Source organism: Vicugna pacos, chromosome 7 (genome assembly GCF_048564905.1).
Source record: "Vicugna pacos chromosome 7, VicPac4, whole genome shotgun sequence".
Lineage (NCBI taxonomy): Eukaryota > Metazoa > Chordata > Mammalia > Artiodactyla > Camelidae > Vicugna > Vicugna pacos.
The window spans coordinates 4,900,909-4,928,076 of record NC_132993.1 but is presented as its reverse complement, the minus strand read 5'-3'; the positions used below and the strand labels follow the sequence as shown (position 1 = coordinate 4,928,076).

Sequence of the window (27,168 nt, the reverse complement as noted above, 5' to 3'; positions counted from 1 at the left end):
ATGGACGTGATTGGTAAGGTGATGAATGAGCAAGAGCTGTGGAGGCAGGAATGCAGCATCAGCTGTCAGCATCAACCATCGGGCATCTGGCTCCCCAAGCTGCCTCTGTCAGCAAAGCAGTCCCAGAAGGTGACTAAATATCAGGGCCGGGACTCCGGGTGGTTCTCTCTGCCTGCCCTCCCTGAAGTGAACTTCAGCTTTCTGGAAAGCCCCCTGGGGGCGGGCCCAGGGCAGGCAGCACACGTGGAACCCCGCACTTGTACTGGGTGATGCTGCTCCTGCAGGTTCTTCCCACCAGCCTGTTTTCCTGGGGAGGCCCCTGGGTTCTCAGGGTTTGAGGGGTGGCCAAGAGCACATCACAAAGGTCTGCAACTCTTTCTACGCCCCAGGTGTCAATACTTACCTGTTTATCTGGCCCGAGGGGCAGGAATCCACTCATCAGGCATGGACCTGGGCACTCAGGGAGCAGGTGAAGCCTGTCCTGCTGCACGTCTTGCTGATGAAACACCTTTAGCGTGAAGACCGTGGAGCACCCACTTCTCTCCATCAGGGGCTGCCTCTGTCCGGCAAGACTCGTCCTCCGCCAGATGCTGGGCTCTCAGGGTGGACACCGTCTTCTGCAGCTTTTCTTCTTTCTGCACCAGGGGCCAGCTGGGGCCTGGCAGGGAGGGCACGGCGGATGCAGAAAGAGGGCACCAACCAAGGGGCTGGCAGAGCACCCCTTCCGGTGGTGAGAGGCTGCTGGGGGCCCCTCTGCTCAAGGCCTATCCAGAGCCCGAGCCCCACTTCCCCCGTCCACCCCCCTGCCGGCAGGTGCTCCAGCTGCCCTTCTGTGTACACCTCTCAGGCCATCGCGTGGGCGCAGAGCTGGCTTGGGTGCCGGGGGCCTTTCTACTCTAGCCCTGAGAGAGGAGGCTCTCCGCGATCTGTGCAAGATCGCGCCCTAGCACGGGTGACGGATCCCCGCTGTCACCCAGGCAGGCTGAGGAGCCGGTTCCTTGCTCACTGGCCTCTTTCATGCCACTCCCCACACTCGAGTGACACTGGAGCGGCCATGAGGCTGCAGCCTCTCATTTCACCCCCAGGAGGGCAGGCCCCGGCGGAGAGTGAGGCCCCGGGTTCCCGGCACCCCTCCTCCCTCTGAGAGGAGCCTGAGACTCAGTTCGCAGAACAAAAGATGACATGTTGCCGAGCACTTTTAAGGACCTGTATTTCGGTTCTTCACAAGCGTACAATTTGCCAAAACAACAATCTGTGGCTCAGCGGCTTTTCGAAGCGTCCGTTTCGCTCAGCAGGAAAGGCCGGGCTTCTGGGGGCGTCAGGCGCCCCGGGCCGAGGGGCTGGAGACCCCGGGAAGGTCCCGGGTGGGCGGGGAGGCAGGCTGAGGGCTGGGCTCCCCAGGGGCTCTGGCTGGGGGCGGGGCGGGCAGAGAAGGAGGCGGCCGGGGATGAGCACAGCCTTCCCTCCGGGCTTCGGAAGTCCCCCGACGTGGAGGAAAGGCGGCACCCGCCGCCCTCGTCCCCTCGGTGCCAGCGGGCCGCGCTCCCTCCGCGGGGCGGTGGGGTGGCGGGCCGGTCGGTCTCAGGCCGGCTGCAGGGGCGCGGCGGCGGCGCAGCCCACCTTGTTGTTGAAGAGGCGCGAGAGGCTGCGCTTGGGGGCGCCGGGGCGCGGCGGCGGGGCGCGCGGGAGGCCGCGCACGTCCCAGAGGCGCAGGGCGCCATCGTGCGAGGCGGTGTAGAGCACCTGGCCGTGCACCTGCGGGCGCGGGGCGTGGGGCGGGCGCTGGAGGGCGCGCCCCGCCGTCCCCCCACCCCAGCACGGGCCCCGCTCTGCCTCCGGCCGGCGCCGGCCCGAGCATCGGCGTGAACTGCGACTGCCGGGGCCGACGGATGGGGAAGTCTCAGCCCAGGGGTTCTCGGCCCCGGGGTAGGCGCTGCCGCGTGCCTCCCACTTCCCCTCCGAGGCGGACGCAGGAGGGCTGGCCCTCGCTCCGGTAAACAGACACGGGGCCCGGGAGAGGGCGGGAGCGCCTACCTGGATGCAGTTGATGATGAAGGCGTGGCCGCGGAACACCCTCCGCAGCGCTCCGGACTGGGCGTCGAAGGCGCGCGCGCGGGCGTCCCCGCTGCCCGTGAACACTGTGAACACATGGCGCCACTGGGCCTCCCGCCCCGAGAGCCCTCGGCCTTGCCCGGGAAGCTGCGGGGCGTGGGGCATAGGCTGGCAGGGCAGGGTGAGTTTTGGGAGCCCTCTCCGGGACCTGTTGGCCCGTCTCACAGGGATGTCGTAAGGCAAATGGAGAAGAGCAGAAGCCCCTTGGAAGGAAGGAGGCGGCACTTTGATTATCTTGTACGTTCCTGGGTGTTCAGGGTGATGATTGGGGGCCGGCGGCCAGGCCTTCTGAGGTCTGCATCCCACTTTGCCGGACTGCGGCTGCCCCACCCACCTTGGGCTTCAGGTCAGCCCGCCCTGCCCTTCCAGGTGTTCTTCCTGAATACCATCTGGGCCCAGGTTCCCACTCTCAGGCCATTTGGTGGAAGCCTTTGGTGAAGCTTGGCTTCTCTGCTGGATGTTTCCAGCAGCTCTGAAGCCCCTGACTCCAGGGGTCACCACCCCACCCTTCTGCCATCTGAGTGGCCTTTTGGGGCAAAGACCAACCAGAAAACTCACTCCCTGTCTTCAGTAATGAGCTTGACCCTGCTCCTGACCCTCTGGGGTTGACTAGCGTGCCCCCACCCAACCTATCCCGGGGGAAGCCCCCAAATTCTGCCTCCCTTAGGCTTTTTCCTACATTATAACAATCCAAGAGTTCTCAAACTGCAGTAGGCATCAGAATCACGGGGTGGGGCGCTTTTAAAGACACAGATGGCTGGGCCTGCCTGAGTTTCTGATTTAAGGAGGTCTGGGGTGGAACCAGAAAACCTACATGTCCAGCCAGTTCCAAGTGATGCTGATGCTTATGGTCAGGAATACACTGAGAACACTGGCCAGAGGAGCTCCCTTGTTGACTTATTGTCTTAGCCTGGGTTCTCCTGGAAGCCGACCCTGACACTAGAATTTGAGTGCAAACAATTCTTCTGGCAGGGCTTTCTCGGAAGTGGGGAGGGAAACAGGAAGGAAGGACTCCCATACAGGTGTGTTAGCCAGCAGGTGACTGACTGCTGAGGGCCCTTGGGAGAAGGTACAGACCATGTCTGAGTTGTCCCTGCCAGGTGGCAGGAAACAAGGATGCTGGGCTACTTATCCATCATCTCCTAGCCCTCCTCTGACCTGCCTCACAGGAAAACACCCTTGGGCAGAGGACCTGCAGGAAGAAGTGCCCTTGTGCTTGGTACCCACAGCATCCACTGCAGCCATGCAGCAGCCAGAGTGAGCCACAGTAAGCACACCCTTGGGGCCTCCTGGTCTTTGGGGTCTATTCTTTACCCAATTCCTGTGTCACCTGCCTATTCCCAGGCTTTCTGCTAAAGCTACTAGTGAATGTGGCCCTGGAGAGGAAGTTTCCTTTCCGGAGCTCTTCAGCTCCTCTCCTGCATTCCCCTCCAGCAACGCAGTGTAGCTGCTGGGCATCCCAATCTTTAAAGGGGCCTACCAACTAGGAGACAGAATCTTTTGCCCTCCCTTCCTCTTCTTCCTGCCTGCCTGAAACATGACATGATGGTTGGAGCTCCAGCAGCTATCTTAAACCATGAGGCCACCTTAAAGATAGGAGATTTGTACTAAGGATGATGAAGCAAAGTAAATAAAGAAATCTGGGTGCCTGTCAACTTTGTGGAGCAATCCATTCCAGCCTAGACTGCCAGCCTCTGAATTTCTTCTACCTGAGAGAAAAATAAACAACATCTCATTTAAACCCCTGTTATCTGGGTTTTCTCTTATATGTATGCAAACCTACTGCCAAGTGATGCCAAACCCACATGGCCCTCAAGTCTGGGTTTAGTGTCACTGTTTAACTTGAGAACTTGAATGTGTCCTTGAGATGTGCTCTTGCCCCTCAGGCTTCTGGACATGCAGGTCTCTGCACATCCTAGTGGGGTAAAGGTGGGGAGGAGTCCCCACACCCTCATTTGGATCTTTTTTGTAAATAACGCTGGAGGAACAAACGTTTGTGCACGAAGGAGGAATGGGCGCTGACCATCTTGAATGGCAGCTGAGGTCACTGAGGGATGAATAGAGTAAGAAACAGGCTCTGAACAAAAGCGGACATGCTGGGGAGTGAGGACTGAGAGGGGGGTCGGAGGGCGGGGTTATGAGGCAGGAGGCGGGGTCACTTACAGGTACCCGCGTGGTACTTGAGGGCGCTCACGCTGTGTCCGTGGGCCGCGAAGGTGCGCACGCTCTCCCCGGTGTCTGCTAGCCAGCACTTGACCGTCCTGTCCGCGCTGCCTGAGTACACGTGCCGGTTCACCAGCTGGGGGAGGAGGATGGAGGGTCGGCACTGCACACTGGTGCCGCTGGCTGCAGGGGGGCGTTTCAGCAGCCCCTCCAAACCTCTGTGTAAGGGAGGGGAGGGAACATGTAGGTCTCGGCAGAGAAACTGTGGAGGAGCCAGAAATGACCCTGCCTGTGAGTCCCACCTGACTGCCCACTCCAGCACCCAAGATCACGCTGCTCCTGCCTTCTCTGCAGGGCAGTGTGGGGTTAGATGGGCACACAGGCCGTCAGGCAGACCTGGCTTTAGAGCCTGGCTGGCTCTTGGACTTTGGCCAAATAACTGACTCCGCTCTCAGCTGCTTCACCTGCAGATACGGATCCTGCCAGCCCCTTCCTTGTGGGGCTCAGACCCAACCATACAGCACTCATCACCCTAGAAGCAAGGACCAGAAAATGTTAGCTGGCACTGCTGTTACATCTGCCACGTGTCTCTCTTTAGCAGTTTCCTATTGAAGAACAGCTTGGCCGCTGGGAAGGTCAATGTGAATCCACCTGTGGCCACGGCTGTTCCCTGGTGGTGTCCCAGCCGAGAAAAGGGCTCCTGCTTTCACACTGGACTTCTGCTTGGGGAAAGGCAGACAGGAGGGAGAAAGGTCTAGAAGTAAGCTGACCAGCCAGTGCATGTGAGGTCGACCTGTGCTAAGACAGGAGCTGGATACCCAGGGGCCATCTCTGGGGTCCTGCCCCCCTGCCCCTGGAGACAGGTTCCCCGACTTCCCGCTAGCCCCAGCCAGCTGGAGCGGCATTCACAGGAGGTGAATGGTGTCTGCCCCCCTGCCCCTGGAGACAGGTTCCCCGACTTCCCGCTAGCCCCAGCCAGCTGGAGCGGCATTCACAGGAGGTGAATGGTGTCGCAGGAGGTAAGGAAAGGGCCCAGGAGGCAAGGGAAGGGCCTGGGGAGGCTCGCTCCCAGGAGCACCCTTTGCCAAGAACAGGGTACTAACCCTAGGGAAGCCCAAAGACTATTGAAATAATCCTGCAACTTTCCCTAGACAGAACACCGTGCAGCCCTGAGAGCTCCCAGCCAGCACAGCACCTTTGGTTACTGAGAACACGGATGAGAACCAAAGGCTGGCGAGGTGGGGTCCTCGGCTGCAGGTGTCTAGCTGAAGGCACCAGGCATCCTCCCATGTTGCAGGGCCCAGGAAGATGAGGGCTGGCTACGAGCCTAGGAGACAGCCATCCCTGGCACTGCTGGGGCCCAGGGACGGCAGGAGGCTTAGGCAAGATGAGGCCCTTCGTCAGGTGCAGCAGGCAGTGGGCCTGGAACCAGCATCCTTAACACATCTTGTGTTCTCCTAGCTCGAGCACGCATGGCCCATCTCAGCCACTTTCCACTCCAGTTCCCACAGCTGACTCTGTTTCCCCAGATTATTCCCAGTTACAATCCCGGAGAACAGGACTCAGACTGGCCCAGCATATCCTTCTAGCTCGGCCACAGCACAGGTCAAACATGGCCTTGGGCCAATGCTATGGCAGAGGGGTGTAATCTTGGACAACATGTGTCTGGCCTCCTGGAGGCAGAGGCTGCGGATGATCCCCTGTGGACCGAGTGGGAGACAGGCATGGCCTGCGTCTCTTAGGCCCACCCTACAGCCCTAATGGGTTTACGATGGGCCCAGCCAATGGAGCCTGGCGGTCCTCTCCCCAGGACAGGGATGCGTGTGATGTCCGCACACCCAAGGGCTCCAGCAGGGTCCAGAACATCACCTAGTCCTCTCGCCATCTGCACCACCCTCAGGAGCTTGGTTCTGGGCCACTGATGAAGGCAGGGGCACCTGCTTCACACTCTCGCTCACCCTCAGCTTTGGGGCTCTTTCAGCCCTCTGCCTGGAGCCTCGATGTGTCCCCACTTCCCCAGGCTCACCTGTGCCCTCACTGTCTCCTAAGAAGCCTGGGCGGACTCTGGCCTCCCCACATTTCTTACAAGTCCTCTCAGCCCAGAAAGTGCCTCCTTGCTGATGCCCCCTTATCCTTGTGCTGCCCTAGCACTGTGTCTGCATCCTCCCCTCAGGCCCGTCACTGCTGGCTCCAGTGTTTCCTGGCTGTCCCCCCGACCAGCACCAACTGTCACTCCCAGAGGCAGCCCCAGGCCTCCAGTGACCTCACTTTCCAAACTACCCACTGAGACTCCCGGACCTATAATAAGGAAGCCAGTAAGTACAGCGTAGGAGATTGAGAACCCGGTGGAACGCCTGCTCGGCCCCATAAAGGAGGCACTGAGCATCCACAGCGACCAAGGCAAAGGGAGGAGGGCCCCTCTCACAGCGGGTGTCCTGGCAATGCAGGCCCGGCACACCATGCTGAGAAATCACCAAGCAGCGCACTTTCCAAGTACAAATCCTGAGCCTAGGGGCTGAGAAAACGCCCAGGCATGTTGTCCTTGGCTGGCTGAGGACTCACTGCTCGCTCTGGCTGGTCTCCTAACAGGACACGAGGAGGCCAGAGAGGCTCAGGGCAGATGGACACAGCGAGTCACAAAGGCCGGGCCCTGCGGGGCTCCCAGCAGCCAAGGCAGCTCCGAGGGGACCAGGCTCATGGACCATCTCCCTGCCACGGGAGCCACCCAAGCAGAGGGTGGACGAGGCAGGCAGGCCGAGGCCCCAGGGGTGCCGGCCTCGCCCTCCCCTCAGCTCACAGCAGGCCATGTGCCAGGGCAGCGGGCGAGAAGCGGGGAGGCCAGCCTACGAGCGGGGCCGGGCGCTCAATGTCCCGCCTCCTGTCGGAAGAGGCTCCCAACTTCAGCATGGAGTGGGCCCCGTCACACCTTTAAAGCGGCAGGTTAAACACAGGTGACATGTTCAGTCCTGGGTTCAAACTCTGTCTCTGCCCCTCACCAGTTGTGAGACCCTGGACACGGTGCTTACCCGCTCCGAGCCTCCGTCTTCTTTTGTGCAAAACCAGAAAAACAATCTCCCTTGGAGGTGGCAAGGAGAATAAATTTGATAAGGCACACAGCCTACTCTCACCCGGGAGCTAGTAATCAGCCCTAAAGGGCAACATCAATCTGCCCCAGCCCCCCTGGTTCAGCAGGACAGTGCTTTTGCTGGAAAAGACCAGAACATCCAAACGATGCCGCCTACGGGTGGCTGTGGGCCCCACACCTCGGGCTGCCCACGCCTGGCCGGGCCTTTCCTGCCCCGCTTTGGCTGTATTTGAAAGGTTTATTTCTTCAAAAAGATATGAAGTAAGCATGACACAATGTTCGTATCTCATTTCAAAAGTGGGTACAGTCGCGTCTGCTTTACTGTTTGCTATACTTTATGTTTGAAATGTTTCATAACTAAAAATTTTTTTTAAAAACACAAACATAAAGAAACGAAGGGACAGGAAAGAGCCTCCACCTTCTCTTTTTTCACCAGGACCACCTGTTGAGCCCAGACCCTGGGAGCTCCTCTGAAGAGAAGCAGAGGAGGGAGCAGCCCCACTCGGTGGTCAGCTTGACCTTGAATTTGTTACTTAGAAGTGAGCCCTTGCCTCTGATCTGGCCCATCTTCTCCACAGGAGGCCTGTGCCCTCCTGGTTCTACCCCAACCAGGCTTCTGGAACCCTCTGGAGTTGGCGAGCTCGACCCTGGATACACATCCCACAATGAAGGGAGAAGGCAGAGGCCCCCCAGGGCTTGGCCGGTCTCTTGGGCCTCGCCTCTGCTCTCAGAAGGTTCAGCGTGGGTGCAGGACCGCAAGGAGGCGGGAGGATGCTGCAGTGGGTACCTCATCCCCCGGGGCTGTGGTTCGGAGTCAGGACATAGGAGGTTGTATTGCTCTGTAAGTTTCCTCTGTTCTCACCAACCTCTGAAAAGGAAGCCCACAAGTTGATCTTAACACATAGAGGGGCCTGCCTGGTTCCCACGGAGAGTGCCAACACTACAGCTTCATGGAACAGGCTCCCTGGGGATCCCAGGAGATGCCTCCCACGCATCCCAACAGGAAACCGCAGACGACTGCCTCAGCTCTCCATCTGCAAGCAGGAGTGCTTCCTCCCCAAAACACTGCTGGAGGCCAGGCCGCAGGGCTCACAAAACCATCTCGGGGGCCCAGGATGCTCCCAGGCTTTCCAGACACCCGGGAACCCTGTCTGTCTCTGCAGGGCGTCTGGGAAGGAAGCCTGCCCCTTGCTGCACTGGGAGGGTCAGGATTCTGTAAGGTCCCCAAGAAGAGATCATTTTCATGTCTCAGGTGGCTCAACCTGCATGTGGACATGCAGGGAGGGGACAGAGGAAGGAAACAGTTGTGAACTGAGGGTCACTGCCTGCTTGGAGAAGGGTAGGTGAGCGAGGGATGTCCCCGACTCTGCACTGTGGTTCACGCTTAGCCTGGGGATGACAGCAGGGTCCCGGTGACAGCCCAGCATGGCCAGGGCCTCACAGGCTGGGGCCGAGAGATTGGCCAGTGGCCCTGAAACGTTCTGGTCACAGGGGTGACATGGGGGAGCCCTTCTGTTCGAGGAGGCAGATCAGGAGAGGAGGGAAAGGAGCCTTCCCCGGCCCTGTGATAGGGAGGAGGGACTCTGGAAAGCGGGCAAAGCCAGCACAGCCGAAGGTTGCCCACACCCGCATCTCCCAAGTCGTGGTACAACTAGATTTGATTTTGCACCGGGGGAAACGTGACAGGGAGACCTACTCATGGAGCATCCAGACCACAGGGACGCAGCTCTCCTGTCCACACCCTCCACACCCTGGTCTGCTCCTGAGGGGAGATGGCCCCTGTGGGCCCATCCCCTCCCCAGTGAGGGGACATCATATTAAAGCACAGGGAACTATAGTCAATGTTTTGTAATAGCCTATAGTGATATATATATGTACAACTGAATCCCTATGCTGTACACCAGAAACTAACTCAGCATTGTAAACCGACTATATTTCAATAAAAATAAGTAAATGAGGCAAAGGAAGCCTGGATGAGCACCAGCAGCTCCTCTGTTTCTTGGGAAGGTGCCAGGTACAGAGATGGTAGCCCTGGACTCTGTCAGGCAAAACCTTATCCCCTACTCTGGAAATTGGGGGCTTTTCTGCTTCAACTCCACCATGGGGTGAAGCGGCTGTGACTTAATAGCTAACTAAGTAACTAACCAACGAACCAAATAACCATGCGTTTCCTGAATCGAGCGCGGCTGCCTTGTGCCCGGCCCTTCAGACTCTGTTTTAGGACCAGCCTTTATGATGGTGCCCGTGGCCCTTCCGACTAGGTGTGCTCTCCCTGCCCAAGCCAGTGGCGTGGGCCCTCCTGCCTCCACCTCTGCCCCCAGGGGCCCCCACACACTCCACTGTGCCCACCCTCATCCTGTCCCACTCCCCTGTCCAGCAAGGCCACCTCCCCACATGCCTCTCCCACCCCACCCCTCACTCCAACTGGGACCTACCCCACACAGACCCTGGGGTGTGCCAGACTGACTCCACCCTGGGAGCCCCCCATCCCTCCTGAGAACCCCACCCTGTGGCATCCCACACTAGGAACCCCCACCCCAGGAGCACCCCACCCTGGGAACACCCCACCCCAGGAGCTGGCCTTGCCCTGGTGCTTCCCACCATCTCCTGAGCACCCTGCAGAGGGCCAAGCTCCCACCAGCTCTGCTCCCAAGCTCATTTGCTCCCTGCTGCTGCCCAGGGCACTGGGCACTTGTCCTCAAGGCTAAATCCAACACGGGAGACAGACTTGCTCCTGGCTGGTACCAGAAGACTGAGCCCAGACACCTACCCCCCCACCCCCGACCCCTCTTCAGGAACCCAGAGCCCGTCCCTCCATGCCCTGCCCAGGATGCAGCCCCCACTGCTCCCTGCACACCTCTTCCCATCACGCACGATGCCTCCCAGGTGCCTCCGTGGTCCTCCGCCTTTGGCCCTCCCTGCTCCCCCAATCCCGAGATCAGAAACCAGATGGCCAGCTCTCAGCTCAATCCCACCCCCCACCCTCTCCATCACCATGTCCTCAAGCAGGGTTTGAATTAGAAAATGCACCAGGGGTCAGAGGTCACTCTGTCCAAGTGAAATGAAGCTTCTCTCTCCTCCACTGGTCCTGGGGCCCTAGGGCTGCCCTTCACCCCCAGAACCCAAAACAGGCCTCCTGGCCTGACTCCCCAGGGATCGTTGCACCCCGCTTCGTGCCACCTGGAGCCCATCTCCATTGCTTCACTGGTGGTTCCCCAGACCTCAGTGCCACCAAGCACTGCACCCCAACCTGCTCATCCCAGGTGTGGGAACTGACCTGGAGAAGGGAAGAGCAGGCCAAGCCCGGGGCCAGGAACACCCAGATCCTAACATCCAAATAGAGGGAGAGCCCGTGTCCAGCAGACATGCCCGGGCAGATGCAGGCTGCACATCCATTAGGTGCTCAATAGCAGCAACATCCCAGATGACGGGCATCAAGAACGTGCTCTGTAGCAGGCGCTGTGTCTGCTGTTAACTCACTAAACCCTCACGACCACCCAGGGGTGGGTGCAGCTTCACGTCAGTATCCCTAATCCAAACCTCGGGGCCAGATGGGTTCCAGGATTTGGGGATTTTAGGAAGACACTCACACTTCCACAGCAAAGGTACTCATATCCCCAGGAAGTGGGAGAAACTGAACTACAACCATCTCAAGTCTGTTCAGGCCAGGCTTTGCCACCAAATGGGTTTTGATGCTGAGCCTAAGAAAACTTCATTTTGGGGAACTTTTAGATTTAGGAATTATGGACCGTGGGGTTGTGGGTAGACATAATCCTCACTTCACCTGGAAGGAAACCGAAATTCATGTGTTGACAACAGCCCTCATCCTGGTATCTGCAAATGTGACTGTATTTGGAAATAGGATCTTTAAAGAGGTAATTAAGTTAAAATGACGTCATTAGGCTGGAACCTCACGCAGTATGACTGGTGTCCTTATAAGAAGAGGAAATCTGGCTGCACAGGGAGAAGACAGCATCTACCAACCAAGGGGAGGCCTCAGGACACCTTGATCTTGGGCTTCAGCCTCCAGAACTGTGAGACAATCAGTCTCTGCTGTTTAAGCTGCCGAGGCTGTGTTGTTACACAGCCTGAGCTGACTAGTACACTGGGGTGGGGCAGCAGCTCAGAGGATGACCCCGGGGCCTCCCTGGCAGACAGGCGGGGGCCAGGCAGGTCTCACCTCCAGACAGATGACGGAGCCCTGGTGCTCCCGGAACACACGCAGCTGCTCCCCACTCAGGATGTCCCAGGCTCGAATGGTGGCATCAGTGCTGCCAGTGAAGGCCGTATGGCTAGGTGTGTCCAGCACCAGGCAGAGCACGGCACCTGTGTGGCCCCGCAGCGTCTGGTGGCAGCAGCCACTGGCCACCTGCCACACCTTGGCCGTGCCATCCGTGCTGCCTGTCACCAGGAGCCCCCCGGCCAGGGCCTCCTCCATGCAGGGAGCCCCAGGGAGGTCCCAGGGGGCCGAGTAGGCTAAAGTCAGCACACAGTTGCGGTGGCCCCGGAACTCCTGGGACACCTGCCCCTTGTCCACATTCCAGGCGCGAGCTGTCCGGTCGTAGGAACTGCTGAAGAGCTGATTGTTGGTGACCAGGATCCTGATGGGAAGAGGGGAAAGGTCAGGGGTCAGACCTCGCAGGGCCACCTGGCAGGCTATCCCAGGATCCCCTCGGCTGGTGTCTTACATGTTCAATGAGCCCAGGGGATGGAGCAAAAGCACAAAATGCTCCCAAGGAATGGGAGATGGGAGTCTGAGAAAATCTCAAGGTTGGGGATGCTTGGGCCCCTGCTTCAGGGGGACAGAGGGGGGCCAGGAGAGCCTCCCTGAGAAAATGTCAAGGACCTCAGGCCAGGGCTCAGTCTCTGGGCTTCCACCACCCACAGGACAAAGCCCAGACTGACGGCGTCCTCGTCCCTGCCACCCACACCTGCACCCGCCCCTGCGTGGATACCTAACCACCTCAGTGCAGCAACTGGAGGAGCGCTCCCCTCCCCACCCACCTGGCCACACTCACTACCCAAGTCCAGCCCCTTCTCTAGAACGCCACCCAGAAGCCCCCAGTCACTCTTCTGTCTGAGCCCAGGGTCTGCCTGGCCCTCCCCTCGGGGGAAGGGGTACTTCCACCGTCCTGAGCCATCACCCACAGCAGCGGCTCCACAGCGAGGGAAGCAGGTGGGCAGGAGGGCGAGGGGGACAGGGGAGGAGACCGATCCACCTGGTGTGCCCAGACCTGATAGGTTTCTGGGGATGCAGGACTTGCAGTTTAAAAATTGGGAAAGTCCTGGGCAGAGTGGGACACGCTAGTCACCCTAGGACAGGTCAGGCTCCAGAGGTGGGGCGACATTTCCCACTGAGAAGCCGGTGAGTTATGTGGGGTTCCAGGCCCACCGGCCAGCCCTCACTGTCACTCACAACACTGGCCGGCGGCCACGCCCTTGGGTGACTTCTGTAAGGTTAGGGCCCAGGGGAGGCACAGTCAGAGGGGAGGCACTGTCACCTCCCGTCATTCAGGCTGATGTCTGGGAGCGAACCTCCAGCTCCAGGTCACAGCCTGGGCCAAGGGCCCCAGGGATCTCCGGGAGGGAGGAGCAGAAATGTTCATCCATGGTGGGGCAGAGCCTCCCAAGCAGTAAATATTCATGATTCTTATTCTCATTTTGATGCATGCAAGGAATTTCCCCCCAGAAAATATCCATCTGTCTTTTTACCCCCTTAATGGAGGCACTGGGGATTGAACCCAGGCCCTCGTGCACGCCAAGCACACGCTCTACCACTGAGCTACACCCCCGACCCCCTCATCTGTCTTCAGTACAGAACCCTGCATGTGACTTCAAAGGGCCTGTTTACACATCCACTCACAAAGGGCAGAGGCCTAAATCTGGAATGGGGTATGTCATCAGTGTGGGGACAGAGGGGTCAGGACCCCCATCTCAGTGTCAGAGGCACCTCGTGCACCTTCTTTTAAAAGGTCTTTCCTGTGAGCCTAACATGGGCAGGAGAGAAGGACCTGGAACAGAGCAGACCTTCTGCCCACCGCACACCTCTGGGCCGTTCTCACTTCCCGCAAGTAATTAAGGCCACAGTGCATTAAATGCAGCACACTCTCTATTTCTGATGGCTCCTGCCTCAATACCCAGGAGGGGTGGTTTTCACAAAGGGGTGGTTTCTAAAGGAAGGTGACAACTTGGCACCTCAGGTGACATTCTCAGGGCCTAAGTCCTGCAGCGTGTGGCCTCGCATGAGAAGGCAGGGACGACGCCAGGCCTGGCCAGTGCCCCCAGAAGCTCGCACACCTGGCCCTGCTCTAATAACGTGAGAAGTGAAGGCCACGTTTTCACCTCAGGGACATCATACATTTGTGAGCACAGTTACTTAATAATGCAAATATCTACCCCGAGCTATTGTTGAGAACAGTCAACTGCTCAAAAGTAGTGTGTGTGTGTGTGTGTGTGCACACATGAGTGTGAACTTGAGTGTGAACACGTGTGTATGCTGTGTGTGCGCTTGGGGGAGTCTAAACCTGGCAGAGCATAATTTCTAGCCCTAATTGTCCAGATTTACTTTTGAGGCGCAGCTGATCAGTTTTCAGCTGCAACCTGAGGGCCAGCTGGTCACCTGAGATGGGGCTTTCTCCCACCTCCCCATCCTCTGTCAGCCCTTCCAGTCGCTCACAGCCTCACAAAAGGAGACGCCCCCATGCCCACACCTTTCCATAGTTATAAACTTTCTCAAGAAAGAGTGCTGAGAAGAGGCCAGCAGGACCTGAGTCCCGAGTCCTCACCGCAGCCCTCCTCCACCACCTGCCTGCTTGGTCCTGGTCTCCCAGGTCCCCGGGCCTCACCTGCTCTAGCTAAGAGGGTGGGGCTGGGGGGTGGATAAAAGCTCAGCTGCAGGAAGGTGGGGCAGTGCCGAGCTCTATGGAATCCCCACTGTGGTGCTTCTCCAGTGAGAACCATCCTGAGTCAACAGGACGCTTTTGCACCTCCGCACAAGGATGTGACCTCGTTCCTGCCCTGTGGGTGCCCCATTCTGACTGGGGGCAGCTGGTACTACAGTGGGTTGATGAGCAGTCTGGCCCACTGCTTCCACCCACCGTGCGCTGGACCATTAGGCCAGATGGGTCGCACCTGGGCCCAGGTATCACAAAGCTCTGTTGGCAGCATCCCCTCTGGCGGAGAACATCCTTTCCTCTCTGCTTCCCCCACCCCCCACTCAAATGCCCACCTCACCTCCATGGGCCCTTTCCTGGCTTAGTTGACTTCCCAGCAGGTGCCCCTCCTAGCCAGTGAGGCCACGAGGCCCCCACGGGGTTGGAGTGGGGGGTGCCCAGACTCCTGCTCACACCCGGCACTCCCTCAGGAGTCTGAGACGCCCCAAGTTACAGAAATGTCAAGTTGATCTGATCAGCAAGGAATTTCCATGGCTCAGCTCAGACCCAACTCAATAAGGAAAGGAAAAATTCAAAACTCCATGGGAAGGAGGGGCTGGGAGATTTTCAGCAGCCACATGGAAGGGGAAGTTTAAAAATACCCTGACTCCCTCTGCAGAACAATCCCCATTTGGCTCCTCCTCCAAGCCCCTGGTCCACCATCGGGTACCAATTAAGCCATTTCCTCTGGAATTTGTTCCCATCAGCCTCCAATGACTTTCCCTGTGCCCAGTTGGGGGCAGGTGTGCTGCCAGGGCCAAGGGAGGGCTTCCTGGCACTAGTCAAGGTGTTGGTGGTGCCTCCCTTCCCCCACCTGCGCCTCCCTTCCCCAACCTGCGCCTCCCAACCCTCTACCTGCACCACCTCCCTACGTGTCCACAAATGTTCCCCAGAGAAGCTAAGTTCCTCCAGAGCAGGGGTCCCACTCAGCCAGGTACTGTGAGGAGAGGCCGAGTCCTCACTGCCCGGCAGCCCGGAGCCCCCAGGCCACGCTGACCTGTTCACAATGGACGTGTGTCCCCGAAACACCTGCAGACACTGCCCAGTCAGCACGTCCCACTTCCTGATGGTGCAGTCAGCGCTGCACGTGAAGGCGGCTTCGTCCTCCAGCTGGCAGAAGGTCACATAGCTTTCGTGTCCTGCAGACGAGGGGAGATGTGAGCATCCCAGGAACTGCCAGCTCCCAGTTCTCTTAGAGAATGTCTGAGATGGGGAGGAAGGGAAGAAAGCAGGAGTGTTGGAGGCAAGTCCAGAAGCGACCAGCACTTGGAAATGATGATTTAAATCTGGGAGTCTCAGGAATTGTGGGGGAGCCAGAAGCAATTCCGGGGGCACTCAGCCTGCCCTGGAATCCTTCTGTTCCTTCGTCTTCCACGCACTCCTTCATCATCTTCTTCAGTCTTTTCAGCTGTTTGTATTCACTCAGTCATTCAACAAACCTCATGTTACAGAGGCAGAAAGTATAGAGGGCAAGGGTCCCCAACACAGCAGGGCCTATTTTTCAAGTAAAGATGTTTGCATCTCGGATAACCACTTTAGATGAAAAACTGAAGCTGACTCTGTTTAAGGAGAATTCAGGGACCAGAAAATCAACAGAATCAAAAGAATGTTAAACCTAAGAGCCATTTCACAGACGAGGAGACTGACGAATTCAAATAATAACACATGTGAGGGATGTATTTATTATGTTAAGGATTTTGATCGGATTTAAAAATTTCATCTAGATGTCTGGTATCAGGTACATGGGGATTTAGAATCTCCTGGGCAGTTTCAAGCTGATTCACAAATTTTTTTTTGGCCCTGGGTATAAGCTTAGTTACTCTTGGAAGAACCCAACTTCCTGGGTTCTAAGAAACAGAATTTTTTTTAAAAAGTAAGAAAGAAACATTTTTCTATCTTCTTGGATAGCATATACCAGGCCCGTAAGAAAACAACGTTTATGTGAATTAAGTAAACACTGGAAGAGACTGCAGGGTGTTTCCCTGAAAGTGCATGTCAGTTTAAAAGTCGAGGGCAAAATGTGTTTGGCAAAATGCAGCCTAGCTCCTCGCCAACCCCAAAATGTTTGTAAAATATTTGAAAATTGTCAGCGAGCTTTCCCTGAGACCAGATCTGTCGCCAGGAGGGCTCAGCCCTGGGTGAGGGGCACCCGGCATCCTCAGGTGGCCAGAGGTAGCCAGGGTGTCCCGAGGGCAACCAGGCACACGTCCTGCAGTCCCTGGCACCCACCCAGGCCAGGAGAGGCTCCTTCCTGGGAAACCCCCCGGCTGCTTCTGTCCCACCTCAACAGCATCTGACAACGGAAGGCAGAGAACCAAGTGGATGTGTCAATCAGGCCATGGAAAGCACTGAAAACTAAAGCAGGCATCTCTCCTCGATGACACTGTAGCCATTAACCAGGGACTCGAAAGACATGAGAGTCGGACAGCTTTTCTGACATGCAGCAGGAAAAAAAAGGATATGTACACTGATTGAGAAGCGACAGAAATATAAACACATAGAAACAAAAACTGGACGAAAAGAGGTGATAACGAAAAGCTGTTTTTCAATGTAAAAAACTCCTCCCTGAAGCAGGGCAGCCGCCCCTCTGCGCTCCCAGGGGTCTGGCCCTAAGCTGGCTGGTGCTCCCTGCACAGGGCAAGGCTCTGCCCTCTACAAGCCCCTTCCCCTGAGCGCCAGACGCCCACCTCACACCTGAAAACCCAAGCGAGAGATGGGGATGGAGGAGGGAGGGCTAGGGGAGGCAGGGCCCGGGACGTCTCCAGGGACCACAGTGCCTTGGCCATGAGCTGTTGGAATTATGCGGAATAAGCAAAAAAGCCAATCTAAAAATAAATATTTTTGAAGGGATGAAAAATGCAGATAAAATGTGGTTATTATGTTCAAAAGAACACGCTGAGGCTCAGGGTTTCCTGCCAGGGTAGTCGGCCCTCCCTGCCTGTCCGCTCCTGCACCCTCGGACTGGCTGGAGGTTTAGAGTCAAAGTGTCCCCTCCGCGTGCGGGAGCAGCTCCGAGAGCTGGAGAGCCGGGTCCGCGGGGGTCGGAGGCCTGGAGTGCGCCTGGCCAGCTGCACACGCCCTTCCACTCAGCATGAAAAGCGGGGCCTCCTCTCCCTCTGCCCCAGGGGTCCCCCTCCTCTTCTCCAGCCTGCTCCCTGCAGCTCCCCAGCCCACTGCAGGCTCCCTGACCCCCACTGCCCACGGGGTTCAGACAGTCAGAGCCCCAGAAGGAGTCTCTGGGTTAGGAAATGTTGGCCGAGGCCCCCAAACCGCAGTCACGCCTCCCAGGAGGGAGCCCTCCCCACAGCACAGCAGCTTCTGGGCTGCAGCGACCGCCCCCACCCTCCCTCCTTCAGGCCTGAGGACGGCGACAGCCCCGCTGGTCCTGGCCACAGCTACTGTGGGTCCCCGCACCCTGCCCACATTTTCCAAGCATCCCTTTGTTAGCCTCTCCTCAGTTACCGTTTCCAGGTGCTGTTCTGTTTCCTACTGGGGCCTACCTGCTAGAGCTGTAGTCTGAGCGGGGAGGCTCTGGCTGGAGTGGACAGAGTGCAGCAAAGCCACTGAGGACTCAGCCTTGGGCCACCTGCCCCCCAGCTCCCAGCCCAGGCTGATGTTCTTGTCACTGCTGCTGCCGCAGGGCCCGTCCTCAGCCCAGATTCTCTGGCCCCACGACCTTGACCAAACTGCCCTCCTGCCTCCATCTTCATCCTCCCTAATCGGCACTCACAAGGGTGCTCACCTCCCCTAGACAGCGGTCTCTGCAGAGCTGAAGAATGAATTACCAGCGTGGGCTTCCTTCACATCCATATTTAAAACAAACTGATGGAATTCTCCCTTGACCGGGACAAAGCTAGTAACAATCTGTTTATGTCTGAGAGCCTCCCCTATGCTCCCACACGCCCTTTTAAAAATATGCACGAGGTGATTCAGCAGTCTCACTTCTGGGTACATACCCCAAAGAATGAAAAGCAGGGCCTGGAATGTTCACAGCACATCATTCACAACAGTCAACAAGTTGGAGCAGCCCACGTGTCCATGGATGATGTACAAAGAAGAGACATTAGATCCATGCGACAGAACAGTATCCAGCCTTTAAAAAGAAGGACATTCTGACCCATGCTACAACCTTGGGGATGTTGTGCTAAGTGAAATGAGCCAGTCACAAAAAGGCAAAGAATACATGAGTCCACAAGCTACCTAGAGGGGTCAGACTCATCGAGGCAGAAAGGAGAACAGCGGGTGCCCGGGCTGGGGAGACAGGCACGGGGTTATTCACTGGGGACAGTTTCAGTTTCGCCAGATGAAGAAGTCCCAGAGACGGATGGTGGTGATGGCCGCACAACATTAGGAACGTTTAATACCTGTGAAGTACATTTAAAAACGGCTAAGATGGTCAATTGTATGTCATGTGAGGTTTTCTTTTTTATTATAATTAAAACCTGTCCCACCTGTCCCACTCACCTGGCCAAGAGGTGAACCCTGACAACCCCAGCTCACCGAGTTCCTGCTCATCTGAAGTTCAAGTGCACACAGCCCCTCAGCTTAGCAACCATTCGCTCAGTCCTATCTGCAAGTTCCCTGGGGCGGGATCTGAGACTCTTGCCCCTCTGAATCTGACACAGGCGCCCAGCACAGTTGAGCTAACAGGCAGGCGAGGGGGAAAGGGCTCTGGACCAGGAGGGAAGAGCAGAGCACGCAAGAGAGACTCAGTTTCCTCATCTACAAAATGGGGACAATAATGGGTCACGAGAAGCAAATGAGGAAAAGCTTTGGAGCTGGCGTGGGGCCAGCAGGATGCTGTTACTCCGTTTAGGCTCAAAGGATAAGACAACTAATACAACGAGCTAGGAACTGCTTATTAACTGGTTTAACGCCCACCATGACCTTATGAGGCTGGGTTACTGTTGTTATCATCCCCAATTCACAGATAAAGTAACTGAGGCATGAGGAGTTATGTAATGGGATTTGAGCCCAAGCAGCCTGGCCCCAGAGCCCAGGCTCTTGACAAGTAATGGCCCTTCCTGCTTCCCGGTAGTAAGTAAGAGTCATCCAGACGGGCAGGCACTCACCAGGTGTGCAGTGGATACGAGCGTGTAGCCTGTCCACACGGAACTGCAAACAAGCACGACCCCCACCATGTTAGAAGATGCTTTGAGAAGATGAGGAGGCTTTTGGGGGACAGCCACAGTGGGCGGGAACCTCAGGCTGGGTCCCTCACTCCTTGAGAACAGACCAGGACAGGAACTGCCATTTGGGGAAAGGCTGCTTATCCCACTGACGTAGGGAAGTGCCTCAAATAAACCAAAGGGTACCCAAAGGATAGAAGAGAAAAAGAGGAGGAGGGGAAGAATCTCATTAAAAGCAATTCTTCCCTTTACAGACTAACTGGCAATTAAACCTGCTTTTTCATGGTGAGCTCACCAACTACATTTGAAAGCCAGTTCCAGCGATAAATGCTGGAGAGGGTGTGGAGAAAAGGGAGCCCTCCTGCACTGTTGGTGGGAATGCAGTTTGGTGCAGCTGTTATGGAAAATAGTACGGAGATTCCTCAAAAAAAAAAAAACTAAACTAAAACTAGACTTACCCTATGATCTAGCAATCCCACTCCTGGGCATATATCTAGAGGGAACCTTAATTCAAAAAGATACATGCACTCCAATGTTTATAGCAGCACTATTTACAATAGCCAAGACATGGAAACAACCTAAATGACCATCAACAGATGACTGGATAAAGAAGCTGTGGTATATTTACACAAATGGAATACTACTCAGCCATAAAAAGAATAAAATGACATGGAGATTGTCATTCTAAGTGAAGTAAGCCAGAAAGAGAAAGAAAAATATCATATGATATCACTCATACCTGGAATCTTAAAAAAAGACATAATGAACTTATTTACAAAACCTAAACAGACTCACAGACATGGAAAACAAACTTACGATTACCAAGGAGTAAAGAGGTGGGAAGGGATAAATTGGGAGTTCAAGATTTGCATATACAAACTACTACATATTTCTACTGTATAGCATAGGGAACTATGTTCAATATCTTGTAGTAACTTATAATGAAAAAAAATATGAAAAGGAATATATGTATACGTATGACTGAAACATTATGCTGCACACCAGAAACTGACACAACATTGTAACCTGACTATAGCATCCGCTGCAAGCTGAGCAAGAAGCTCAGGAGGAAAACACAGGCGGGAGCTGCCAACCACAGCCACTCTGCCCAAGACATCCAGGCCTGACCCACCAACCAGCTCTTCTTTGCAGCCGTCTGTGGGCCCAGAGCAGCACAAAGAGGGAGCACCCACCTGCATGCGGCAGTTTCCACCCGAATGGGAGTGGAAAGAGCCTGGATCTGGAGTCAGGAGACATCCAGGGTTTGGGCTGTCAGTGATCAGCCATGAGGCCTCAGGAGAGCACATCTCCCTCCTGTTCTGTCCCAGCAAGAACAGGAGCCACACAGTGGTCAAGAAGCCCCTTCTGCCACCGACCAGCCGTGTGACCCTGGACAAGCTGCGCAACCACACTGTGTGTCAGGGATGTTGACCACAGCACCTGCCTCACGAGCTGAATGTCTAGAAAACGCTTAGAATGCTCTGTGTGTTGATAAATAATCTGCACTTCTCTGTTCTCATCTATAAACCAGCGTCAACCCTATCCACCTCACAGTGACGAGGGTTAATAACATAAGAAATATGTACTTAGGGAGATGGTATAGCTCAGCGGTAGAGTATGTGCCTAGCATGCACGAGGTCCTGGGTTCAATCCCCAGTGCCTCCATGAAAAATAAATAAATCTAATTACTTCCCCCACCCCCAAAAAACCCAAACAAACAAAAAGAAATACGTACTTAGAAGAGTATTTATAAGACATAAGGCACTAATTAAAGAGTATTTATAAAATGTCAAGACTTTTATTAATATTTCACTGATACAAAAAAAAAATCCTATGGGGGGAGCTGGCAAGCCCTTGCTTTCTTTGGGGGCCAGACAAGGATGATCACACGCCCAAAATGACTCACAAATCAAGTCTATTAGTACAATTTCAGGATAAGGAAAGGTAATTTTTGTCCCTTCTGTCCTTGAAACTTCTTGAAATGCGAACCCTAGAACAGAAGAAACGATCCTGGCAGAAACGGGTAGCAGTTTCTCAGTTTGATAGAGTCATCCTGTTGAGTGGGGTGGCCCACAACTAGGGCACCAGAGGGTCAAGTGTGGCCTCACTAGGAAGCAGATGCTGGTGTTCGAGGGGGACAAGCCACCATGAGGGCCACTAAAATGAGTGTGAAGGGTGCTTGCCAGGCACAGGGCTGGGCAGGAGGGTGGTCCTGGGGGCAGAGCCAGGGGCCCACCAGGCCAGAACCACTCTGGAAAGGACTGGAGCTTCCTAGGGTGGAAACTGGCCTACAAACTGGGCTCCCACAATGGGTCCCAGTCCAGAGCTCCCTGGGCCAGCAGATCATCAGAGCCATCTTCCCGCTTGTTAGAAATGCAATTCTAGAGACCTACGCCATGGGTGGTAGGAAACTGGGACCTGAGAACCTGCATTTCTGAAAGCCCTCTAGATTAAAGTCTCATGTCTGGGAAGCAATACAAGTTGGATCTAAGTTTTCTGACAGATCTATGCCGTCAGTGTGTGTGACTATCTGTGTGTGGTGGCCAACTCCCCATTATCTGCACCAGCTCCCAAGGAGCAGGCAATCCAAAACTCATTCCTATTGGGCTTTGAAGTATCTCCCATAATTGCTTTTATTTAAAACCAGCAGGGTCAGGATCAGGCAATACTGAAGATAATTTACTCCCTGTGCCTACAGGAGCTGGGAGGCCTGGGGGAGGCCACCCAGGATTTGCTGATTATGGTGGAAAAACCAACCATGAAAAACAACCAAGCACACAGTGCGAGAAGCCTGGTCCTCCTCAAGGGGCTATGCAGGCCACTCAGACACCAATGGCGGCACCTCAGTCCCCCGCTGCAGGCATGTGACAGGGACCCGGGGTAAGAAAAGCAGCCACCTCTCCACGAGGAAGCACACAAAAAGAAATCGGCATGGGTGCATCTGCAGAACTCTTGTAAAACCATACGTACACCTCCCGCTAGTTCATGGAGTTTCCAAACACGCCAAACTGCAGACGGAACGAAGCAGAGAGAGAACAGGGCAGGGTGGGGGAGGGGGGTTCAAATTTCAACAAGCCCCACCAGCTGCGAAAGCAAGCCACTTATTCCCTGCCTCAGTTACCCTGTCTGCACGAGTGGGACAAGAGCAATACAGCGTGAGTGAGGACTGCACTCTGTAGCGCCCAGGGCAGTTAACGAGCCTCGGTTGTTACCCCAGTGGCCCCGAGAGAGGAAATGTCCGGCCACAAGTCACAAGGCCAGTGAGAGACGAGGGAAGGCGCTGCTGAGTGAGTCAGGGACAGAGGTGAGATTTCTTTGTTTCTTAAAACTGCTATGATGGAAACGATTTTATGCTGCGGTTGGCAAGTGATTTTCGCCCTCGCAGCGGCATCCCACGGCTCACTGATCCCGATCGCTGCCCTCTCTGCGCGCCCACCCAACCTCGCGCGCTCTGCCACGAGCGTGCGCGATGGGCGCGGGCTGGACTCTGGGGAAGGGGTCTGCGGCCGGAAGAGCTGAGGGCTGAGGCAGGCGTGCAGGCGAAGGGGACAGAGCGAGAGGTCGGAGGACGCGCGCGGTCAGGCGGGTCTACCTTGCAGGAGGGCGCAGCACTGGCCGTCCGCGGTGCTCCAGAGCCGGGCTGTGCCGTCCTCGCTGCCCGTCAGCAGGCGCTGCCCGTCGGGGCTCAGGCTGAGCCAGTTGATGCCCCCGCGGTGGTCCGCGCAGACCTTCAGGGCAGACCCTCCGCCCCCCATCCCGCTGATCGGGCGGAGTACCAGGAGGAGGCTGCGCCCCGCTAGGGAGGGGCGCCCCGGCATCCTCGCGGCGGCTCCCTGCGACTGCGTCCCGCGGCCATCGCGGGGGCCCGGCGCCAGGCTCCTGCGGAGGCACGGGGCAGGGCGGGGGTGAGGCGGGGGACCCGCGCTCCCGTGCGCGCACCTGGCCTCCCGGCCCGCTGACCTGACGGGGGCTGCGTTGCGGGGGGCGGCCCACTCTAGACTCCGGGTCCCCGGGTGTAGCTGTCCCAGCCCCACCGCGTGGAACCCTCCCTTCCCTGAGCCCCCAGGGAAGATCCGCACCCAACCTGAGCAGACCCCTCCCTCTGGGCCCGCGCCAGCCGAGCAGAGCCTTCTCGGGGCGCGCTGAAAGGTCTGAATCTCTTCGCGGGGCGCGGGGAGCGGAGGGACCCGGGAAGTGGAGCGCCTCGGTGCCCTCCTCGGGCGGCGCCGCGCGCTCCAGGAGGCCGAGTGGCGAACAATACAGTACAGCCTGGCTCCTCCTCAGAGACCACCCCTCAACCTGTCCCCTCCCACTTTTCGGGCCTGCGCTCCCGCAACCCCACCCCGGCCTCGGGTCCCTCGGGATGGACCTCAGCCCCAGGGACGTTGGGGAGGGTTCCACGTGCGACACTCCCGGTTACCCGACCTGCGCCTCTGGGCTCCCGCCCTCTTCCACCCCTGCCAGGACCAAAGGCCGGGACGATGAGAAGGAGGAGGAGGTGGACGGCAAGGTCAGGGCTGGGGAGAGGCGCACGCCGGGAACTCACTGGGTCCCGCGGCTGCGCGCCGCTACCAGGCAAGTCTGCTCCTTCCAGGCTCCCAGTTCTAAGAACCCTCTCGGAGGGCCTCTCGGGGAACTCAGGGTCGGTTCCGCTGGTCTGAGAGAGCCTTCAGTCCGCCCTCGCTGGGAAATCACGTGCACACCCCGAATCCTAAAGACGTCCCTCGAGGGAAGGGGGAGCGTCCCGCGCCCCTAGCCTCGGCGCGCGCTTCGGACCGTCTGCCCAGGTCCCCGCAGGAATCCCACACCCGGGGCCGCGAGCCCTCCTGGAGCGCGGGGCTGCTGGTTCCCATTAGAGCAGTTCCGGTGCCGGCTTCGCGGGGGGCGGGGAGGGGTGACCCCCCCCCAACTCGGATCCTCCAGGTCCTAAAGGTAGCAGGATTTCCCGAACACTCGAGGGCTCCTGAGGAAAGCTAGCGGGGCAAATCTCACACCAGATTTGTGTTTGTGTGTTTTGGGGAAAGCGGGGCCGGGAACAGGATAGCTTTGGAAAGTCAGCCCTCAGCACGATGACCTGACCGTCTCCCAATGGTTGACCAGACTCCGAAAGAATACCCCATGATGAGGTCCTACGGGGCACTGCGCCATTTATTCTCCAAGTGGTCTAAACCAGAGAAACCCATTCTTTCTTTCCTCAAACATGTGAATCAGCTTGCAGCTCTGCGTAAGGATTGAGAAAGGGGGCATTACTTCGTAGGCAACAGGGGCCAGTGAAGGGTTGGGAGGGCACGTTAAAGTGGGGATTTGGAGTCGCTGGTAAAAGACTTGTGGAGGTGGGGTGAAAGGAGGCAGGAGGAGGCTGCTGGGGTCCAGCAGGAGAGAGGAAGGCAGAAAGCGCAGGGGTGTTCCTGAGGTGGACTCTGCAGAAACTAGGACTCTGGGAGTTCCCCGTTGTGCCGACAGACTCTGGCCCATGATACAGGCTCAGAGATGCTTCTACAGGCTGATCATGAGTTCATTTTAGGACCTGTGCACTTAAAGGGGCCATTGCAACATCCAGATATGAAGACTGGTGGGCATCTGGCCCTACAGGTGTGGCCTACAGGTGAGGCCAGAGGGGGTGGGAGTCATGAGCATGGGGAGGCTGCAGCCCTTGGGGAAGGTGAGGTGAGGAGTGAGAAGACAGGGAAGAGTTTATACAAAGACGAGCTAGAGGAGACCCAGATGTTCTGAGCAGGCATCTATTATCTTGGACTCTAAGAGGAGAGGGTGTTTAAGAAGTGGGGAGGGCCAAGGCACGATGAGATGACCATGGCCACACCCTCAAGGAGCCTGCCTACTAGTTTTTGAGACAAGACACCCACATTAGGAGAAAAGCTGAACCTTCAAGGGGGTCACACAATATTTGTTAGCAAGGTGGGAGCCACACCTTTCTGTTCCTCAGTCACCAACACAAACCCTACCCCCTTCTCTTGGCTCCCAGCACACACAGCGGATTCAGAAGCGCTCTGTCAAGGCAATATCAACCATCCAAGGTCCAGGACTGCTCACCTCCACCACCTTCCTCTTTCCAAGCTGAGGTACTTTTTGCTCTTCTTGCCCTTCTCCTTTATTCCTTTTCTCCCTCATTGGTTTGGTTCCCCGGTGGGGAGTGAGCCAGCTGGCCTGTTTCCTTGTGTGTGTGGATGTGATGGTGTGGGGTGTCTGGATGCGTGTGTGTGCAGTAAAGATGCCGTCCGGAGCCTGCTTCTCTTCCCTTTTTTCTTACAAGCCGAGCATGACAGGCCCTGCTCTGATGAACTTCGCCCAAATTTAACAGGAGTGCAGACAACGGGAAGACTGGAAAACAAGGCCCAAATCCCCTGAAACTGGACTCTCCCACATCCCCCTGGAGAACACAGAGCTGCAGTGATCCAGGGGCCAAGCTCGGGCTGCCAGCAAGGTCTCCCTTCCACACGTCCTGCCCTTAACACTCTTCCAGAGCCCCCTCCAAGGGCCCGGAGCCCTTGCTGTGCACAGGGCTGTCCTGTCAGTGCGGAAACGAAATCACCATGGCAAAAGGTCCAGGTGGGAAGGGGGGAGGAAATGGTTAAGTTTTCAGAAGAAACAGGAAAAGGGCAATGTTTAACAAGTGAAGGTGTGTGTGTGTGGGGGGGGTGCCTCCTGGCAGCAGCACCAATGGCGATGATTTTGTGCCAGGGCTCAGACAGATGCCACACAAATAGTCATAAAATTCCACCTGCTAGAAAGAATGACTGTGGGGGCCTCTCTGCAGGGTATCAAGAAAGGCAGATGGGTACCAGGTTTCCATTTGGGGTGATGAAGAAAGCCTGTAACTTGATAGTGGAGATGGTTGTATAACACTGCGAATGTACTTAATGTCACTGAATTGTTCACTTTAAAGTGGTTACAATGGTAAATTTTATGTTATGTGTATTTAACCACACACAAACACAAAACATATTGTATCACTGAAAAACAGAGGGCTTTGTGAAGCCTCAATATTATTACTACTATAATAAATGTTTGGAGGACAGTTATCAGAGAATTAAAATTACTGTTTGGAGAACGGTATGTGGCCATATGCCCTTCGAACCCTGTATACACACATGTCCCAGACTGTCAGTGCTGCCAGGGTCCAGAGGAGGATGTGACCAGCATCAGACATCAGAGAGCCCTAGTCTCCGAACAAGGGTCCTGAGCCAGGCTGCTCTGGACTACGGAGCTCCATTCTACCCCACTCTGAACCCCCATCATTCCCAGGATGACATGCTCTCAATCTGCTCCAAGGGGTCACTGTCTGTTCCAATCAGGGTCGAGATTTTAAAAGACACAGGCTTAGAAAAACAAATCTCCCTCATGCCAAGAAACTCTCCTTTGTACTGGCTGCTCCAGGCCACTGCCTCTAGCTGCTGGCCCCCAAAGTCAGGAGCCAGGTCCTCTGAGCAAGAGAGTTGTCACACAGAGACTGGCCCAGAGGGCTCAGAGTCTGGACACGTGTTCCCCAATCTGACACTGAAATGTATGGGCTTTTCCTGGGTGTCTGAACAGGGCTGTGTTTAAAGACATGGCTGTTCTGTAGTACAAAAGCCAGCTGGTAAACATCCCATCCCTCCAAATTTTCATTTTATCTCCCCCGCAGACTCTTCCTGGCAGGCTCAGAGACGTATCAGAGGTTAACTAGACAAGGGGAAGGCAGTTTTTAAACAGCTTTCAGAATCCACTAGCTTTGACTTCAAGTCTGGCC

The 27,168-nt window shown here is 56.3% G+C and overlaps 1 protein-coding gene, 1 long non-coding RNA gene and 1 other non-coding gene across 21 annotated transcripts; 1 reads left to right on the top strand and 2 right to left on the bottom strand.

Annotated features, from left to right (window-relative positions):
- Positions 1-457: 457 nt before the first annotated feature.
- WDR86 (WD repeat domain 86) lies at positions 458-24,262 on the bottom strand. 18 transcript variants are annotated; one of them, XM_072964140.1, is made up of 7 exons: positions 23,506-23,653; positions 23,014-23,300; positions 15,290-15,431; positions 11,541-11,961; positions 4,276-4,411; positions 2,035-2,315; positions 458-658 (listed from the first exon to the last, which is right to left on the bottom strand). In XM_072964140.1, the coding sequence occupies exons 2-7, from the start codon at positions 23,237-23,239 to the stop codon at positions 599-601; spliced, it is 1,266 nt and encodes a 421-aa protein (XP_072820241.1). In that variant the 5' UTR covers positions 23,240-23,300; positions 23,506-23,653; the 3' UTR covers positions 458-598. The 18 variants fall into 18 exon arrangements, with proteins under 18 accessions (XP_072820241.1, XP_072820247.1, XP_072820232.1 ...); XM_072964146.1 differs by having other exon boundaries at positions 2,035-2,138; positions 23,506-23,650; XM_072964131.1 differs by lacking the exons at positions 458-658; positions 23,506-23,653 and adding exons at positions 1,194-1,755; positions 23,968-24,262 and having other exon boundaries at positions 4,276-4,493.
- On the bottom strand, positions 13,081-13,152 carry TRNAA-GGC (transfer RNA alanine (anticodon GGC)). Its single transcript has one exon. It is a non-coding gene; the product is annotated as a tRNA-Ala (tRNA).
- LOC140697277 (uncharacterized) lies at positions 22,566-26,444 on the top strand. 2 transcript variants are annotated; one of them, XR_012074136.1, is made up of 3 exons: positions 22,566-22,725; positions 25,405-25,501; positions 25,741-26,444. It is a non-coding gene; the product is annotated as an uncharacterized lncRNA (long non-coding RNA). The 2 variants fall into 2 exon arrangements; XR_012074137.1 differs by lacking the exon at positions 22,566-22,725 and adding an exon at positions 23,861-23,996.
- The last annotated feature ends 724 nt before the right edge of the window (positions 26,445-27,168 follow it).

Bases quoted from the DNA above. Each gene is read 5' to 3' on its own strand.
- WDR86 (XM_072964131.1), bottom strand. From the start codon at position 23,239: ATGCCGGGGCGCCCCTCCCTAGCGGGGCGCAGCCTCCTCCTGGTACTC. The intron at 15,432-23,013 runs GTAGACCCGCCT...CCTCGTCTGCAG, and splicing joins GTGCTGCGCCCTCCTGCAAG to GACACGAAAGCTATGTGACC. The intron at 4,494-11,540 runs GTGAGACCTGCC...TCCCTTACACAG, and splicing joins GCTCCGTCATCTGTCTGGAG to AGGTTTGGAGGGGCTGCTGA.